General features: G+C 35.1%; 1 protein-coding gene across 7 annotated transcripts in view; it reads left to right on the plus strand.

Moving 5' to 3' along the window:
- The window catches only part of RALGAPA1 (Ral GTPase activating protein catalytic subunit alpha 1), a 226,824-nt gene that overhangs the window by 183,429 nt on the left and 23,152 nt on the right, over positions 1–20,243 (plus strand). For all 7 annotated transcript variants that reach the window (XM_046650085.1, XM_046650124.1, XM_046650133.1 and 4 more), the window contains 2 exons: positions 12,428–12,586; positions 14,295–14,422. In XM_046650085.1, the coding sequence (XP_046506041.1) occupies positions 12,428–12,586; positions 14,295–14,422 (287 nt within the window). The remainder of the gene's footprint in view (positions 1–12,427; positions 12,587–14,294; positions 14,423–20,243) is intronic.

Below are 20,243 nucleotides of genomic sequence, written 5' to 3' on the forward strand. Positions count from 1 at the left end.
CTCCTCCTCCTCTCCTCCTCCTCTCCTCTTCCTCTCCTCCTCCTCTCCTCCTCCTCCCCCTCCTTCTTTTTTTCTTCTTCTCCTCCTTCTTCTTCTCCCCAAAGCCCCCCAGCACATACTTGTGTATTCTAGTTGTAAGTGCTTCTGGTTGTGCTGTGTGGGATGCCACCTCAGCATGGCCTGATGAGTGGTGCCATGTCCACGCCCAGGATCCAAACCAGTGAAACCCTGGGCTGCCAAAGCAGTGCGCTGAAACTTAACCATTTGGCCACGGGGCCGGCCCCGATAATTGAGCATTTTATATGATTTCATTTTCTCTCCTTTCTTAACATATCAATTATACTTCCTTTCTTTTTTAACTTTTTTTAGTCATCACCCTAGAGTTTGTACTATACATTTACAACTAATCCACTTCTGCTTTCAAATAACACTATACTGCTTCATGGGTACTGCAAGTACCTTATAATAACACAGTGTGCACAGTTCTTCCCTCCTATCCCTTGTATGATTGCTGTCATTCATTTCACTTATACATAAGCATACATAATCAAATGCATTGTTGCAATTATTGATTCTCACTTCCTTTCTTTATATAGATCTGAATTTCTAACCTATATCATTTTACTTTTCTCTTGAAGAACTTTTTAACATTTTATGTAAGGCAGGTCTACTGGCAACAAATGCCCTCAATTTTTGTTTGTCTGAGACAGTCTTTATTCTCCTATACTTTTGAAGGATAATTTTGCAGGGTACAGAGTTCTAGGTTGGTAGTTTTTTCTCTCAGCACTTTAAATATTTCACCCCACTCTCTTCTTGCTTGCATAGTTTCTGAGAAGTCAGATGTAATTTTTATCTTTGCTCCTCTATAAATAAAATGGTTTTTTCCCTCTGTCTTCTCTCAAGATTTTTCTTATCTGTGATTTTATGAAGTTCGAACATGATGTGCCTAGGTGTAGTTTTCTGGGCATTTATCCTGCTTAGTGTTCTCTGAGCTTCCTGGATCTGTGGTTTGGTACCTGACATTAATTTGGGGGCAATTCTCAGTCATTACTGCTTCAAATATTGCTTCTGTTTCTTTCTCTCTTTGTTCTCCCTCTTATATGTGTGTTAAACTTTTGGTAGTTGTCCCACAGTTCTTGGATATTTTGTTCTGGTTTTTTTTTTTTTTTTTTGGTCTTTTTTTTCTCTTTGCTTTTCAGTTTTAGGAGTTTCTGTTGTTATGTTTTTAAGCCCAGAGATTCTTCAGTCATGTCCAGTTTATTAATGAGCCCATCAAGGATATTCTTCACTTCAGTTACATTGTTTTCCATTTATAGCATTTCTTTTTTATTCTTTTTGAGAATTTCCATCTTACATTATCCATCTGTTCTTGCATATTGTCTAGTTTTTCTGTTAGAGCTCTTAGCATATTAATCATAGTTGTAATTCCAACATCTCTGCCATATCTGACTCTGGTTCTGATGCTTCTTCAGTCTCTCAGACTTGTCCACACTGGGTCTCCAGAAATTTCTCAGTTACAGTTCAGGTTTTCCTACCCTGGCACTGGTTCCTACAGAGGTTTCTCCTCCGTTAAGTTATTATTCTCTGTATTTGCCTGTCTGCCTAATTTTGGTGGCAGCGGTTTGCCCTGTAACCTCACTTATCTGACCTAAGAAGAGTAGTTGATTTTTCAGTTTGTTTACCTTTTTACTTGTTGTTAGGACAGAGTGGTGACTTCTAAGCTCCTTACATGCCAGACTGGAAACTGGAAGACCCAGAACTTTATCCTTTCAAACAGAAACTCTGTACCTATTAACAGTGACTCTCCATTCCCCCTTCCACCCAGCCCCTGGTAACCTCTGATCTACTTTCTGTCTCTATGAATTTGAAGTGAGTACTGTATGATTCCATTTCTAGGCACCTCAGATAAGTGGAATCATGCAGTATTTGTCTTTTTGTGTCCGTCTTATTTCACTTAGCATAGTGTTTTCAAGATTCATCCATGTTGTAGTATGTATCAGAATTTCATTCCTTTTTATGGCTGAATAATATTCCATTATATGTATACACCACATTTCTTTTATCCATTCATCTATTGATGGACACTGTTATTTCCGCTTTTTGGCTATTGTGAATAATGTTGCCGTGAACGTTGTGTAAGTATTTGAATCCCTATTTTTGGTTTGGTTCTTTTAGGGTATACCTAGGAGTGGAATTGCTGAGTAATACAGAAATTATACATTTAGCTTTCTGAGGAACTGTTTTCCACAGTGATTGTGCCATTTTACATTCCCACCAGCAATGGACAAGCATTCCAGTTTTTCCACATCCTCATCAACACTCGTTATTTTCAATTTTTAAAAAAAATTTTAGCTATCCTAATAGATGCAAAGTGGTATTTCATTGTGGTTTTGATTTGCATTTCCCTAATGACTGGTTATGTGCATCTTTCTATGTGCATATTGGCCATTTGTTATCTTCTTTGGAGAAATGTCTATACACGTCTTTTACCCATTTTTGAATTAGGTTATTTGTATTTTTGTTTTTATGTTGTAGGAGTTCTTTATATATTCTAGATGTTAAGCCTTTATCAGATATATTACTTGCAAATATTTTCTCCCATTCTTTTCACTCTTTGATGGTGTCCTTTGATACACTGAAGTTTTAATTTTGATGGAATCCAATTTATTTTTTTCCTTGTTGCCTCTGCTTTTGATGTCAATTCAAGAAACCATTGTCAAATCCAATGTCATGAAAATTTTCCTGTATGTTTTCTTCTAAGAGTTTTATAGTTTTAGCTTTTACATTTAGGTTTTTGATCCATTTTTAGTTAATTTTTGTATGTAGTATGAGGTAAAGGTCCAACTTCATTCTTTTGCATGTGGCTATCCAGTTTTCCTGGCATCACTTGTTGAAAAGACTGCACTTTCCCCCATTGAATGATCTTGGCACCTGTGAAAAAATCAATTGGCCATATATGCAAAGACTTTCTTCTGGGCTTTCTGTTGTATTGCATTGGTCTAAATGTCTGTCCTTTTGCTTTAATTGAATAGTTTAATTGCTGTAGCTTTGTAGTAAGTTTTAAAATTAAGTAATGTGAGTTCTACAACTTTGTTTTTCTTTCTCAAGATTGTTTTTGCTATTCAAGCTCTCTGAGACTCCATATGAATTTTAGGATGGGTTTTTCTATTTCTGCAAGAAACTTTGTTGGGGTTTTGATAGGGATTGTGTTGACTCTTTGGATCACTTTGGGTACTGTTGTCATCTTAACAATATTAAGACTTCCAGTCCATGGACATGGGATATCATATGCTTACATAGTCTTTAATTTCTTTTAACGATGTTTTGTAGTTTTCAGTCTATGAGTCTTTCTCCTCCTTGATTAAACGTATCCATAAGTATTTTATTCTTTTTGACACAATTGTAAATGGAATTTTTTATAATTTTCTTTCTGAATTATTCATTGTTAGTGTAAAGAAATGCAACTGATTTTTGTGTGTTGATTTTGTGTCACGCAACTTTGCTGAATTCATGTATTAGCTCTAACAGTTTTTTTGTGGAATCACAGTTTTCTACGTATAAGATTATGTTTTTTCACTGTTTCTGTGGAGGAACAAGAGTTTGGAACTTCCCTAGTCCACCATTTTGCTGACATCACATCCTAGAAAAAGTGTTAATTTAATTTTTTCCTTTAAGCTAATTAATTCCAAATTAAAATTATTTGATAGCTTACCAAGTGGAAAAGTGCTAGTATTTTTTCCCATTATTTAGTAAGGAGAAAGAACACAGGCAATTACATGGTGTGATATTCTAATTCTTTAATATTGAGATGACAGAAATATTATAACTTTTTTAATGCAAGCTTATGTATTATCTTAGTTGTTAAAATAATTGTACCCATTTTATTGAAAAAAATTACCCTGGCTAGATAGGCTTTTTTTACTTAAATAAAGCAATTTTAAAGGCTTGTTTGTTTTAGTGGGAAAATTTCAAAATGTCACTGCTTTCACATGTATGGTACCTACATATAAAAGTGAAACCTTCAAAATTGTAAACTGTGTAATAAAGCAGTATCATTTGGGAAGGTATAGTTCTCTTATGTTCTCAAGCAGTAATTTAAATCTGTTTAAGTACAAGGTAATCTATCAAGGTTGGGACTAAATTAAGGCAACATTTCCTGTAATTCAGTGGAAAGGAAATATTTACCTGGCCTCATAATTCATTATAGCTGTTCTAAACCTTCTTTTCATAGATATCAAAAAAACTTAACGTTTGTTTCTCTGTATACTGAGTTTTCCTTTTCCCTGTTTAGTATGACTCTTGCCCTCAATCTGTCTTCAGAGTCCTAGCATGTAACATTTTTCTAAGTAACAGGCTTATATTTTAGCTCTATTATAGTATCAATTTCTTTTTAATAAAAGGTTAAATGTTTAAACTTAATCTTAGAAACCAGTTGTCTTATACCAGTTCTCCTTAATAAAAAATCACTTTCTGTATTGGTATTTTTTCTCCTGAATTTAATAAATTCCACATTAGTGGTAATAAGTTGAGGCCTAGAACATGTGTCCTATTACAAATGAACAATTGGATATCATTAGGTTGTCCCCCTTTCCTTTGTACATATATCTTTAGGTGTGTTAATCCATTCAGTAGACACATTAATGAGCACTGGTTGAAGTGTAATATTGGAGGAAGTAAGGCTCCTTGACCTCAGCATGGAGTTTAATACCTCTAATTAAATTAGATAGTTGACAGTCAGTATAAAGAAATAGCTGTGCCTCTGGCAAGCTAGAATTATTTATGACTCTGGTTCTTTGTTTTAAGCTTGATAGGAGAAAATCATTTACATCTATTTTATAGAAACTAATTTTAGTTCTCACTTTTTATTTAAAATATGTGGTGATTTTGTAAATTATTTTTAAGCATTTTATTTTCTCAGAATGAGGTAAATATCCTTGAACCTGTTTAAGTGTAGCATTTCATTTCTTATGAAGAAAAGCTTTTTGAAGGCTCAAGACGATATCAACAGAATTTTTACAATGTAGATTATCCTTTTTGAACAAATTAACTAAACATTCAGTCTAATAAAGTAGTCTCTTAGAAATATACTACCATATCAAAAATCCTGATATAACCCCAGTCAAGCCATCTGTTCTGTAAATTGTCTCTACCTGAGGAAGATTGATGGAGAATGGTTAAAAATAATTTCCACTTAACTGAGTTTATTCACCCCTAAAAATCAAAAGTGCTGCAAGCATTGGTATAAAGTGTTCGCAGGAGCTTGTCTCATTTCCTCTGTCTCCTTGTTCTAGCCACTTGCTGATACTCTGCTTCATAGGTAGCTGAATCATCCTTTCAGGAGTTTGAAGAAGATCAAGTTGAGATAATTGTAACGTACTTAGTTGGACTCTCTAGTCTATCTTTCATTTCCTGGACCCCCCAAAAAAGTGTAAAGAAGCACTTTATTTAAGTCAGTTTCCTCTGAAATACTGTTAGTGTAATGGACAGCAGTTCATTTTCTGTTTTGAAATTTGGTCACAATAGTTTTGCAAATAAATGAGCTTTATAGATCTGCTTGATCTGATTTTAATTTTGAATCTCTTTTTCTTTATTTTATCTAGAAATAAAATTAAAGCGTATGTTACTTTCAAAAAAATTACATGCTAAATATAGTCTGGAAAATGAATCAAAAACAAATTTAAGGAATAACTAAATTTTTATTATTTTAGTAAAAGTCTAGCTAATATAATAGCTAATAAATGCTATAGAATTATACTCATGGCTTCAGTCCCAAATATAACAGCCTTCTGTAAAATAATACTATTTTAATATCAGAGACCCTACCCTTAACCCTAATTTCTGTAAACATACTCCTGATGACAAAAACAGAGGATAGGCAACCAGGAAATATAAATGGTTCAGAGTCAATTCATCTCACCACTGTGAATGGTACAATTTGGATGGTATAACAGTGGCTTCTTATTGCCTGTAGAAGAAAACACTAATTCTTCACTGTGGCCTTCAGTGCCTGTGTGATTTAGCCACCTGCCTGCCTACCTCTCTGTTCTCATCTCCTGTCACTTTCCTTTTCATTTACCACAATCTGGCCTCACTGGCTGTCATTCTAACCTGCCACCATGTCAAGCTCATTCCCATCTCAGGGGCTCTGCACATACTCTTCCTTCCATTTGAAAGGCTCCTTCTCCGCACCATCAGGCTTTCTCATTCTCGTTGTTCTTTCTCAGACTCGCATGCCAGTTCCTCAGAGGCACCTCCCCAGACCATCCTAGCTAAAGAAGCCCCCTCCACACAGAAACAGTATCACGTCACCCTGTTTCATTTTCTTTAGAGCACTTCTCACCTTCAAAGTGGCATATTAAATAAATGCCGTAATTGCAGATAATTCTATTTTTATTCTGTGCACTACGTAATGATAGAAAAAAATTGCCAAGATAAGCACTGTGATACTATCTTTTTAATAGTCAGCAGTATTTATTGAATGCCCACTCTGCTAAGGTATTGTATACCAGTTGCTATGTTTATTGCTTCAAGAAGCTTTTCTTAATTACTAAAAGTGAATGATCCAGACAGCAAGTGAATATATGAAAATATTTGTGACTATAAGAACATGTGTGAAAGTATGTTTTTTCACATGATGGAGGAGTATGTGGTAGTGTATGTTTTGCTACATGTGGGTGTCTGGAAGATGGGGGAAAGAATGAGGGCTTGGGCAGTGAGTGTTACTCAGATTCAGTTTCTACATGTATACCACTACTTCCTGAAGGGACAGCCTAACCTAAATAACTTGTATGCATTCTTCAAGTGCCATTATAGACCAGTTTTCTTTGTTATTTGCATTCAGAGATGAATATTTCAATCATGATCTGTATTGTTACTTATTCATTTATTGCTTAGTTATTTTACTCTGTCTCTTCCACTGGACTGAAGCTTTGTGACAGCAGAGACTGTCTGTTTTTCCTCACCATTATATCTGCAATAGCTGGCACAGTGCATTTAGTCAGCTCTCAGTATTTGCTAATGTGTTAAAGAAGGTGGATAGGAAAGAGGAGACAGGGCCTTTTAAGAACTCATGAACTAGTCCAGGTGTGCAGGATGACTAGCATCTGACCTAGGACAGCAGGAAGGAAAGTACAAAAAAGAAATATAACCCTTTTTTTTCTCTTTTGAGGAAGATCAGCCCTGAGCTAACATCTGCCAGTCCTCCTCTTTTTTGCTGAGGAAGACTGGCCCCGAGCTAACACCCGTGCCCATCTTCCTCTAGTTTTTATATGTGGGACACCTACCGCAGCGTGGCTTGCCAAGCAGTGCCATGTCCCCACCCGGGATCCGAACCAGCAAACCCCAGGGCGCCGGAGCAGAATGTGCGAACTTAACCACTGTGCCACGCGGCAGGCCCTTAACCCTTTTTTTTAGAAAAAAAACGAAGTGCTTGTTAGAGATACAGTGAGGAAAACAGAGGAATTGAAGACTTTCAGGTTTGACCCTAAGTAATTATAATTAGTTGTCAGATGTTTTTGACAGAAATAGGGAAGTCAGAGGGTAAGCTGATTTTGTGAAAGAGAAGGTATAGTTACTTTCTGTGAATTCTCCAGCTGCGGATGAATAATATTGTGACACTGCGGAAATGTAGAATTGACTCTGGTATCTCTGCTGATAGTTGTGGAACATGAGAATACTGCCATAAGATGGCAAACATCTGATTTTCGTAAAAGGACATGGAACAGGCCACCACCTACAAAAATTACTAACATTCATGAGCTCCATGTCAGTGCCTGGCAAAACAGGATTATTAAACAGATGGTATGTGAGCACTTAAGTAATGAAGTAGTGATCACCAGGAACCACCATGAGTTCACCATAACAAAATCATATCAAAGTAACTTAATTTTTTTTAATAGGATTACTAGATCAGAGAAGGCCATTTAGACAGTATAAAGCATTTAACTAAGTCGTTTGTTGTGGACAAGTTGAAGAAATGTGATCTTAATAATAGTTCAGTAAGTATATTCATGACTGGTTATATAATCATATCTAGAGATATAAATTTAATGAGAGGCAATATAGGGAGGTGGTTAAAGTATGGTTTCTGGAACCAGCCTGCCTGAGTTTAAATTCTGGCTCTGCCACTTACTAGTTATGTGACCTTAGGCAAGTTACTTTATCTTTTTAAGCTTTAATTCCTCACCTGTAAAAATAGGGGTAATAATAATTATACTTACCTTGTAGCATTGTTTTGAAAATTAAATAAATTTTCACAAAGCACTTAAAATAATAAGCATTTAATAAGTGTTGGAGGGCCAGCCCGGTTGCACAGCGGTAAAGTGCGCACATTCAGCTTTGGCGGCCCAGGGTTCACCGGTTCAAATCCCAGGTGCAGACATGGCACCGCTTGGCAAGCCATGCTGTGGTAGGAGTCCCGCATATAAAGTAGAGGAAGATGGACACGGATGTTAGCTCAGGGCCAGTCTTTCTCAGCAAAAAGAGGAGGATTGGCAGCAGATGTTAGCTGAGGGCTAATCTTTTTCAAAAAAAATTTAAAATAAAAATAAATAAATAAATGTTGGATATTTTTTTAACCAGGAGGAACATCTATAATGACTTGCTGTTAAGTCTCTTACCTGAACTGTCTCATTTGACATTTTTATCTAAAATCTAAATGAAAACACAAGAATTTGAATTTAACATTAACCCAAATCTGGGAAAGAGAGAGCCAATACATTAATAGCAGGATCAGGCTAACAAAAGACCTTGTTAGGCTTAAAGATAAACTGAACCTGGCAAGATAAAATTTAAGAAGAATATGAAATCTTCTTTTTAGTTCTGGCATCCAGTTTACTACGACTGACTACAACTTCATTTGAGGCTGCGTTGTAAAAATGCAGAAACTAATTTAGTGAACAGAACAAAGGAAATAGTAGCCGCACTGTGGGCTGGTGGTAGTAGTTGGAACTTATATTCATGCTGGTTGTATTTGTTAGAACATATATTCATGCTGTGCACAATTTAATAGAAACATCAATAAACTTAGGTAATAATCCAGAATGATGAATAGGTTTGTAAACCATAAGTGGAACTAAGGACACTTTTAACCTGGAAAAGAAAAGTTGAGATGTGTATTAGACCGGTCTTCAAATATCTGAAAAGATAGTATATAGGATATAGATTGGATTTGTTTGGTAAGGCTCACTTTGGGAAAACTAGCTTCAGGAAAGCAGATTTTAGCTTAGTATAAAGAATGTTCTAATGATTGTAGCTCTTTAAAAATGAATAGGCTGATTTGTGAATTTGTAAGCTTCTCAACCTTAGAAGTATTCAAGCAGAGGCAGGACTACTTGTCAGGGATATTGCAGTGAGAGTTCCTGTATTGGGTGGGAAATTCGAGCTTTGACGTCTCTCCTGGTGCTAATACTCGGTAATATATTGAGGACTTCAATTTTACACATGCTGAATAATTTCATTTAACTGTTTTATCTTCATAAATTGATGATGGTAATTGCAGCTTATGTTATAGACCTTGAATCTCAAAATGACTGTAGCAGCAGTTGAAGTGAATTTGGAAGAGGAATTTGGTTGCCAGTCATTTTAACAGACCTATCCTGTGTACAGGCTTATACTCTATTTCAGAAGGGATTGGAATCAGGGTATAAAAACATGTAGGTAGGAACTCCTTTGGGAGTTTTCAGAGTATAGAAAAACCCACTGAGTATGCATAGGACACAATCTTGTAAGTCTATGAGAGAGAAGGAATAGATAAATATAAAACAGTATATAAAGTATTTATGTCAAATATATCAAGCACCCTTTTGAATCTGTTAACCACTCAAAATGCGTTTTTTCATTAGTCTTTCAAAGATTCTTAAGATACATAGCAATGATTAGCAATTTCTCAATTTGTGTTTAATTATTATATAGCAGATTTTTAAAACAGAAAGATATAAAAACATACCTTGACAGCATAAAACATTACTTTTTTTAGCATTTGAATATCAATGATAAAGGATGATCTTGAAGCTTTTCCCTTAAAACACTTGAACATGTTTAGAATGACTTTGTTATACATATGGTTACACAAATATCTTCATTACAACATCTTGGTAAAAATGTATTATTCTTTTCCCTTAAACTTCTATAACAGACTTTTAATACTCTGTGGTAGATATTTGAAGACAAGCTTTGGTTAAAAGATAAAACTACAGTTGCCCTTTTCTCTCGTTTCTTTAGATAAGTGGGCACTAGAAATTATAGATAGCTTTGGCAAGAGTTCAAGGGTTAATGTAGCAGATAAATAAAAGGAATTTTCTGTAAATTGAGACCTGCATTATTTCAGTTGTCTTGTCTTTCCTAACCTAACTCATTTAATTTTAAAAAGTAAATACTTAAATTCTTCCTGACAGTGTGCTCAGCTTTTACTATCGTTTATTACTTCAATTATACTTGATATCACTTAGAACAATCTGCCATTTGGAAATCTCAGTATAGCCTGGAGCTTAGTATTAGATCTGGCTGCTATTGTAACATGTACAGCATATGACATTAATGTATCAAAATTAGATTGGATCATCCCTCCTGGTTAAATTTATTTCACATTTCTTTTGTATTCAGTTAACATAAACCTATTAGAGAAGCTGACACATGGGGATGGCTGTATAGGAAGGATATTTTTAAAGTATTTTGATTAAAAAATGAAATTATAGAGCCATGGCTTTTCTAAGTTGTGTAATCTTTTTTGGTTTTTAAAAATGTCACAGAGCCCAAGTCCTGCATTTATATCATTCAAGGTGTGTATGTGTGGTATAAATAATGAAAATTAAAACTTAAACAATATTTTGATGTTTGAGGCCTACCATCATGTATTTAGAGCAGTAAGCACATTTATGGTTTCCAAAAAGAATTATTTAATCCACTGAAACCTAAAAAAAAAGTCTTCCTTAAAAGAAAATATAAACCTTTATACTATATTTCTAAAATAATAGATTCCAGTCTATAGATGTAGCTCGGCACTATCTTTAGAGTAATAGCTGCCTCCACCTTATAATCTATCAAAGTGTCTGAGAAGGCATTGCTCGCTTAGGAATACAAATTTTAAAGTTCAGGGATTTACCTTGTATTCTCAAATACTTAATGACATTCATAGTGATTAGGATTTTCTAGATAGATTGGTTTTGGGGACTTTAAGACCCATTAGAACACTGATTCTTGGCTTTTCTTGTATTTGGAGTTTTTTTGTATTTTTTTTTCTGTTTGATAGACTCTCTCCTCAGAAAAATACACAAATAAAATTTTACAAATAATTTTCAAATATGCACAAACCCCTTGAACCCAGGTTAAGAACTTCAGGGCTAAAGGGTAACGGAAGAGAGCCTTTCATTAAGTGAACTTCACTCCTTTCTTCTTTAAATCACACACTTAACTTTTTTCCTGCCATGTGGTCTTTAAGCCCAAATAAATTGCACATTTCAAAAATAGAAGTTGTCTGTATATTAGCTCATACTAAAAATATTGATGACACTTAGACTAGTTTTCTCTTCCAAACTTTCCCACCTACGATGTGTCCACTTACCTGAAAGTAATCAAAAAGCCCGTGGGAGATGCGCACCAAAAATGGAGTCGAATATCTGCAGTGGCAGGAGCACTAAATGCAGTCAGACAACCACATTTTATGTGGAAATACATGTTTATGCGAGAATCGATAAAGAAAATTCAAGACAAGTGGGTATTAGGTTCACTTTTCTAACAAACTTATTAGAAATCCAGTTTTTGGTTGCTTTGCTTTTTTATAATTTTAGTCATCATAATGTTAACCCTCTCTGATTGCCAGAAACACCTTTGTAAGCACCACAAGTATTTAATAACATCCTGAGAGTCTAACAAATCTCAAAAAGTCTATTTGGAAGAATTTCACGGGCAAAGAAAACCTGGAAATAAATTTGTTAAACCAAATATAATCAACTTTTCTCTTAGTCAATAGGTGATTACCCAATTTATGAAATATCTCTTTCTTTTACTTCTCTTCCTGTTGTCTCCAAAGGCTCCTTCTCTGCTCATTAGCACTTCCAGAGAGTGGTCAGAAAAAAAGAGTCTTAAATCAGGCACTTTTTAAAAACAATCTTTTAAAAGGTTTCATAGTGGAGAATTGGTGCAGTTGCTAGTTAAGAATACTCAGGCTGTGTGTGAATCTTTTTTGTCTGACTTCTCTGTTTCCCATTGACCGTAGACAGTTGAAAATTATCTGGTTTTCTGCAGTGTCTCCTAAAGCTTTTGAGTGTTTGTATTTCACATGTTGTGAGACATGATCAAATGAAATATTTAAAATATGGTTTTTTATTTCTCTACCTTTTAACCTTTTTCTAGTATGTTGTCAGTAGCTATATGACTATACTCCCAGGGCTTTTCTAAAGCACCATGAACTCTTTTCTTGGTTTTCCAGTTGAGACATTTAGGAAATGATGAAGTACACATTGTTTGGTCAGAGCATACTAGAGACTACAGAAGAGGAATTATTCCTACAGAATTTGGTGATGTCCTTATTGTAATATATCCAATGAAAAATCACATGTTCAGTATCCAGATAATGAAAAAACCAGAGGTAAGAACTCATCGTCTTACATTTTAATAATATATTTTGAGTTCTATATGGGTTGTGAGTTTCATTCCTCCTTTCAAAAGGATTAGACTAGGCATCAAGTTGTGCAAATGAAGGGAAATGAGACACAGACTCTGGTAGCTATGTGAGTTGTCTAAGTCTAGTTCAGAAGGAGCTAAAACAGGAAAAATAGCAAGAAACTGTGTTCAAATGGGAAAAGGCTAGATAGTGCCAGAGTGGAAGTTGCTTTATACTAAGCTCACAGAAGGACCTACCTTTTGTTAAGAGGATGATTGCAGTTTCCTAAAAGATACATGAGAAGTAATCATTCCCTTTAGAAGAGCAACGTCTGATTCCTGTATTTTTAGTTGATGCATCTTACCAAGACGGCATAATTGTTTAGTCATGTCACTTAATAAATGAGAGTTCTACAAAGTGAAAAAGAAAAAAGCCAAGTAATTCTACTTGGATGTCCTATACCATACGGTTGAAACACACTTGCAGAAGTATTTTCTTTCAAAATAATAAAAATTGTAGTATTTTGCTGTCTTTCTTACTTTTTTTTTTTAAAGCTTGGCACCTGAGCTAACAACTGTTGCCAGTCTTTTTTTTTTTTTTTTTCCTGCTTTATCTCCCCAAATCCCCCCAGCACATAGTTGTATATCTTAGTTGCAGGTCCTTCTAGTTGTGGCATGTGGGACACCGCCTCAACGTGGCCTGACGAGCAGTGCCATGTCTGCGCCCAGGATCCAAACCGGCGAAACCCTGGGCCGCTGCAGCAGAGCGCACGAACTTAACCACTCGGCCACGGGGCCAGCCCCTCTTACTTTTTTTTAAATTGAATACTTGTAGTTTATAAAAAACCTACCTTTTGATAGTTCATCATGAATCTTCCGTATTTCTTCTTGAATTGGAATAAGTTTCCAATGTGTGAATTTAAGCCTCTGGCCAGGTGTTTTTAGCGTTCATCTAAACCGGAGGCCAGCAAACCGTAGCTCACTTCCTATTTTTGTACAGCCCGCAAGCTAAGAATGTTTTTTACATTTTTAATGGGTTTTCTTCTGTAAAAACATCACAGAAGAAAATACAGCAGAGACAATGTGGCCACAAAGCCTAAAATGTTTACTGTATTATCCACAGCTCATGTCCTTCTCTTTAGCTGCCATTTGTACCAACCATATTCAAATAGAATAACTTTTGAAACTGTCAGTCATCTGGTAAAAATGGTAATTTTCAAAACATAGATTTTTTTCTAATAAACCGTGTAATAAAAATGTTTTAGGTTATGTACTAAAGCTGGTTTCACACAGAAATAATGAAAAACTAACTTGCTACCTACAAGAATGTATATCTTTCCTGTGTTTACTCAATGGAGGAAATGGAATTTATTTCTAGTGTTGGATTTTTGTGTACAATTGAGGCTACAAAAATTTGAAAATTGACAAGGAGTATAAATTATTTAGTCAGTTACATGAAACACATAGTTCTTTTGAATGGAAACCCTGTAGACCTTTGGCATTTTTTGTTTGTTTACTGTCCTAGTGTGAATGACCTATAGTGGAAAAGAATTGAATTTGAATAGTTATTTCTACTGAAGGAAAAACTAAAGAGGAAGCAGAAACACTTCTCTATGCAAACAGTGTCTTTGTTGTTCTTATTTACAGCCTTTCCCCAGTCTGAGTATAAAATTATGTTCTAATTTCTCAATCAGGTTCCCTTCTTTGGTCCACTTTTTGATGGTGCTATTGTGAATGGAAAGGTCCTACCCATTATGGTTCGAGCAACAGCTATAAATGCAAGCCGTGCTCTGAAATCGCTGATTCCACTCTATCAAAACTTGTATCCTTTTTAATAGTATGGTTTCTACTCTCATATCTGTCTACTTTCCAAGGTAAATATTTGTTATGTGTTGTTAAGACCTTTGAGTTTCTGTTTATTGATGTATAGATGATGGAGTTCCTCCCAGGGTTTGAGCAGTTATGATACTTGAATGATTTTATTTTTTTTAATTTTCTCCTTTTTATCTTCTTTTTTCTTCTCCCCAAAGCCCCCCAGTACATAGTTGTATATTCTAGTTGTGGGTCCTTCTAGTTGTGGCATGTGGGACGCTGCCTCAGTGTGGCCTAATGAGCAGTGCCATGTCCACGCCCAGGACCCAAACTGGTGAAACCCTGGACCGCTGAAGTGGAGTGCACAAACTTAACCACTCGGCCACGGGGTCGGCTCCCTGAATGATGTATTTTTTAATACACTTTTAATCACTACTTATCTTTTGGTTAATTAATTAGAGCCCCATTATGTGCTAGGAACTCTGCTACTCTGGATGTGCAGAGATAACCAAAATAGTCATCAGAAACTACTCAGTCTAGTTGAGGAAATCTACTATTTTCGCTATATGTGCTGTAATAGAGTTATGCACATAGTGTTCTGGAAATATAATAACAAGGGGCCTCTCAGCTGGAAGGGATGGTGCTCTTAGGAAATATTTCTGAGAAATGTGAGGATTGGACCAATCTTGAAGGATGCATAAGAGTTAATCGGGTGGATGAGATTAAGAAGAGCATTCCAAGCAGGGGGACAATATAAACAGAGACCTGGAAGTATAAGAGAACATGAAGTGTTTAAGAACATGGCTTCTGGAGCCAAATTGCCTGGACTCAAATGATGGCCACCACTTCCTTAGCTGTCTAGCCTTGGGGAAGTTATTTAACCTCTCTGAGCCTCAATTTCCTTATTTATAAAGTGAGCGTGGTAATAACATGTAGCTTATGGTGTTATGAGAACTGAATGAGTAAGTATGTGTAAAGCTCTTAGAACAGTGCCTGGGACACAATGTGCACATAGCTTTAAATTTTAAATTGTTTCCGATAGTCCTTTCTAAAATAGATTTTAAATTGTTTCCGATAGTCCTTTCTAAAATAGATTTGGGTTTCCATATGCTTTTTCTATACGATTAAAAAAATTCAGTTATGTTTCTTTTACATAGTAAATTGTAGATGTTAAACTTTACAGGGAAGGCTTTTTTAAATATCCTATGTTCTGTTCCACATGAAATGGATTTATTGTAAGTCTGCCACATACATTTTCTTCTTTTGATGAAAATTGACTTAGGCAATCTGATTCTTATGTATTCTGATGCTGTGAAATGGAATTTTAGGTGGATCATGGCATGTTACATAGATTAAGCTTAATAACATTTATATAACATTTCTTATTTATAGCAGTTATATCGTCACTTTAAGTTGAAAACTCAGATTTGAAGTGATCGTTGTTGTCAAATGTAAGGATTCAATTTATTATTTCCTGAATATCTCTAGAAAGGTAGCTAATCTTACAAGGAACATACAGATTATTACCCAAAGACTAATCTCATCCACGTGTCAGCTCTGCTGAGGTGTCCTCTCTGACCTTTTCCTCTTTACAGTCGCCTGATCCTGATGTTCATCTGAGGATGGTGTCCTCCACCGTTTTACTTAAGACCCAGTTGAAAGAATGCCTTAAACCTTTTGGGAAAGTGGTGAAAGATTAGATTGTAATACAAAAATCTGTTTTCCTCTCATGTCATAAAACAAGAACTCAGTTTATCAAGCTAACACAAACTGTTTCTGGCCCAAACAATATTTCTGACCTGTACAACAACAAGGTACAAAGAACATTTGGGATGCACACCTTACCAACAATGTAGTTAAAAATGCAAGACTAAAAGTATTGGAGATATGGCTTAATTTCTTTTTCCTGCCTAAGGTTCATACGCTTGAGAATTATTTCAGACTTACATGTTATACTAGAGGTCTAAGCTGAATTTGCGGTTAGAAAACATTGACTTTTAACTCAGGCTCTGCAGTCAAGTCACAGAATCTCTAAACTTCTAAACTTCATTTTCTTAATCTGTTAAAAAGATTCTAACACCCATCTCGGAATTGTTGTGAAGATTAAATGAGATTAGTGAATTTGGAAGTGCTTAGTAAGTGAAATAAGGTACATTATTTTGTGTAATGATTAACTCTGTTATCTGTAAAGATTGCAGTCAATATAAAACAACTCTACCAACACCAAAGAATTGCCTAATTGGGTTTTTGTTTGGTTGGTTGGTAGATTAATTGATTGGATTGGATTTTCAGGCCTGCTTTGTGAAGTTCTTAACAGTTAATCTTGCTGAGACATTAATAGATACCACATTCGAGAAAATTCTAAGATAGTAAAAGAGAGTTTCAGATGAAAACAATAAACATGAACACTTTGTTTACGCAGAAAGTATGAGTAATTTCTATCAGCAAAGCTACTTCTGGAACACTCAGAGTAAAAACATTAAACTAGACAGATCAAACAAATGTTTTCTTGACTTGGAAGCTTGAATTTAGAAGCTATAGGAAAATTATTGTCCTGTGCTAATTAAGTATGTAGTAGAGAGACTCCTAGCCTTTGCTAATCTGAAGAACATATGGTCATCCTTCACAAAGTTCTATATTAATTCTAAATGTTAAGGAAAATGACTTCATCCAGCTGGAGTACTTGATTTTTAAATGAAAGTTTATATAATAAATTTCAATTATGGGTCTTTATTTTAAGATACCGAAATATAAATGTCTTTTAATTAACAAATACACATTTCAGAAATACAGTAAATTTTTAAATGTATGTTTTTGACAAATCCAGATAAGTTCCCATTAAGGAAAAAAATCATACTTTCTAAAACAGATCAATAAAACTTAACAGAAATTGAGATAGAAGCAGGCTTTGAAAATCACCAGAGTTACTCCTTCAGTCCTCATAAGAGAAAGTGAAGGAGTAAAAGAATATATAATAAACTCAATTATATTTGGATAATTGTACTGCTGTGCCAGTTATTTCATGCCCAATAAAAGTGCCCACTAAGATTCCACAGCATAAATTGTGCTATTTATGATCATTAAATACAGTTTAAATTTTATCCTAGGAACATCTTCTGTAACTATGAATCTAATGTTGTTCACTAAATGAGGACAATATTGATTGTCATATGCTGCCCAAATCGATCATGCTGGCAGCCAGAATTACAGTAATCTGTCAGTATTGATGACTGTCTTTCAAGCTTTGAAACCTCTCCTTGACTTCACTTGTCGTTTCTTGCATTACTTGTACTTGAAAAGCATTTTCTTGCAACCTCTGACTTTGTCAGCTGGGTAACTTTTTTTGTCTCGAGCTCAGTTTGTTGGTTTGATCATACACTTAGAACTGAAATGCAACACTTGAGAGGAAGAGGAGGCAAATTCTGAGTAACCATTGGACCTGAGGAGTATTTCAGGTTAATCTTAGACATCATTTATTAGTTACCTGTTGAGAGAGAGTGAGAGTGTGTGTGTGTGTGTGTGTGTGTGTGTGTGTGTGTGTTTTGAGGATTTGGGGGTTTTTTTTGCAGTGAGAGTAATAATTCCAAAGTGTTAGTTTCATAGTCTTAGCTATCATGATTCTATTCCTTAAATAAAAATTTTAAGACAATTATTTGTTTTGATCCTAGAGACATTTTGAGTATGCACAAATGTTAAATTTGGTGTTATCATGTATGTACTGTTTCTTTTTCTTTTTTAATGTAGGATTTATTATACATAGAAATTTTCAGAAGTTCAGTATATAATCATGGTGTATTAAGGCTCTCAGAGAAACATAATCATGTGTATGTACATACAAAAGAGAGAAAGATTGATTTTAAGAAATTGGCTCACACGATTGTGGGGATTGGCAAGTCTGAAATCTGCAGGAGTTCCTAGGGAGAGTTGATGTTGTAGTGTAAGTCAGAAAGTGTCTGGAGATAGAATTCCTTCCTTCCTTGGGGACCTAAATCTTTTCTCCTCAGGCCTTCAACTGATGGATGAGGCCCCCCCACATTGTGGAGAGTAATGTACTTTACTCAAAGTCTCCTGATTTAAATAGTAATCACATCTAAAAAATACCTTCACAGCAACATCTAGACTAGACTTGTGTTTGACCAACAACTAGGTACCATGGCCTAGCCAAGTTGACATAAAATTAACCATCTCTCATGTCCTGTTTTCCTTAAGTTTTTCTTTTTAAACTTTCTTACTGTAAAATATAATTTGAGAAAAGAACTTAAATCCTAAACATACTATATGCTGAATAATTACGGTTTAACCACCGCCAGGTCAAGAAATAGAACTGTACTATTTTTCTTCTATCAAAAATGTTTATTGATCAGTTACATAGTAGTGGTAAAAATTTTGAGAGAGATGCGAAGACAAATCAGACGGTAATCTTGTCTTCGATAAGCTTATAGTTTAAAAGGAGAGAATAATGTGTATATTAATAATTATAACGTGAGATAAAATGTGTCATAGTAGGGTTATAAATAAAACGCTGTGGGAGTTCCAAGGAAGAAGTCATTTCTTTGGAGTAAGAAAATCAGGGAACAATGTCTAGAAAATCTGGGCCTCGAAGAGTGAGATTTGAGTAGATGGAATGCAGCATGTCTGTTATAATTTATATTTTGGGACTTTATGTGTATATGGGTATATGATATATATGTAATATTCTGAAATTTCAGTATGAGGGATATTATAAAATTAGACACTTTAAAAAACACTTTCTTCCTAGGTTTAAATATTCTTTCCTGCCAAACCAGTATTATTTGATTTCTTCTAATCTGTTTAGATTTGACTTTTTCTTAAATGCCAGAATTGGGTTTCTGTTTAACTCTATCAGACAAATTACCAGAAGTCAATGATCATTCTTCAATTAGTCACAGTTTGTTATCCCTGCAGTTCTACTACTCAAATGTTAAGAACCTGTTGCAAAAGTATGAGTGCCAAAACAAAATGAAATGTAATTGATCGGCTCCACTAATGCAGTTTGCCATTCATTATGATAGAATACTGTAAAGCCTCTTCGGGAGGCCCATCAATATTGTCACCATTTCATGTTAGAAGAAAGTGAGTTTATTGAGAAACTACATAATTTTATGTATCTACTATCTTTTTATAGATCATTTCCTCAAAAAGGTAATATAAATATGGACTGTCCATAATTTATAAATTAATAATATTAAGAAATATGGGGGTCATGCCAGTGGCTCAGTGATTAAGTGTGCACATTCTGCTTTGGCGGCCCGGGGTTCAACTGGTTCAGATCCCGGGTGCGGACATGGCACTGCTTGGCATGCCATGCTGTGGTAGGCATCCCACATATAAAAAAGTAGAGGAAGATGGGCATGGATGTTAGCTCAGGGCCAGTCTTCCTCAGCAAAAAGAGAATTGGCGGCAGATGTTAGCTCAGGGCTAATCTTCCTCAAAAAGAAATGGAAGCTGATTGTTAGGAAATCAGCATGGGCTTCATGGTCCAGAACCTCTTATTAAGCATGTCACTGTCTTTGTGTCTAATTTTTTCTTTAATCTGTAAAAAGAGTACCAAACTCAGGATTGTTGTAAGGATTAAATGAGATTATCCACAGGAAGCACTAAGCAGCCTGTCTCTCATGTAGCAAGAGCTCAGAAAGTAGTAGCTACCTGGTAGTTGATGTTATCATTATTATTATCCTCTACATTAACACTGGAAATATTCTTTCAAACACAAATCTAAATATAGTAAAAGACTGATGGCTCTTGACTGTTTATTGAAATTCTTATCTAAATTCTTTGACTACCTGCAAGCAGTTCTTGTTAACTTACCC

The sequence above is a fragment of the Equus quagga genome, chromosome 2 (genome assembly GCF_021613505.1).
Source record: "Equus quagga isolate Etosha38 chromosome 2, UCLA_HA_Equagga_1.0, whole genome shotgun sequence".
In the NCBI taxonomy this organism is placed as follows: Eukaryota; Metazoa; Chordata; class Mammalia; order Perissodactyla; family Equidae; genus Equus; species Equus quagga.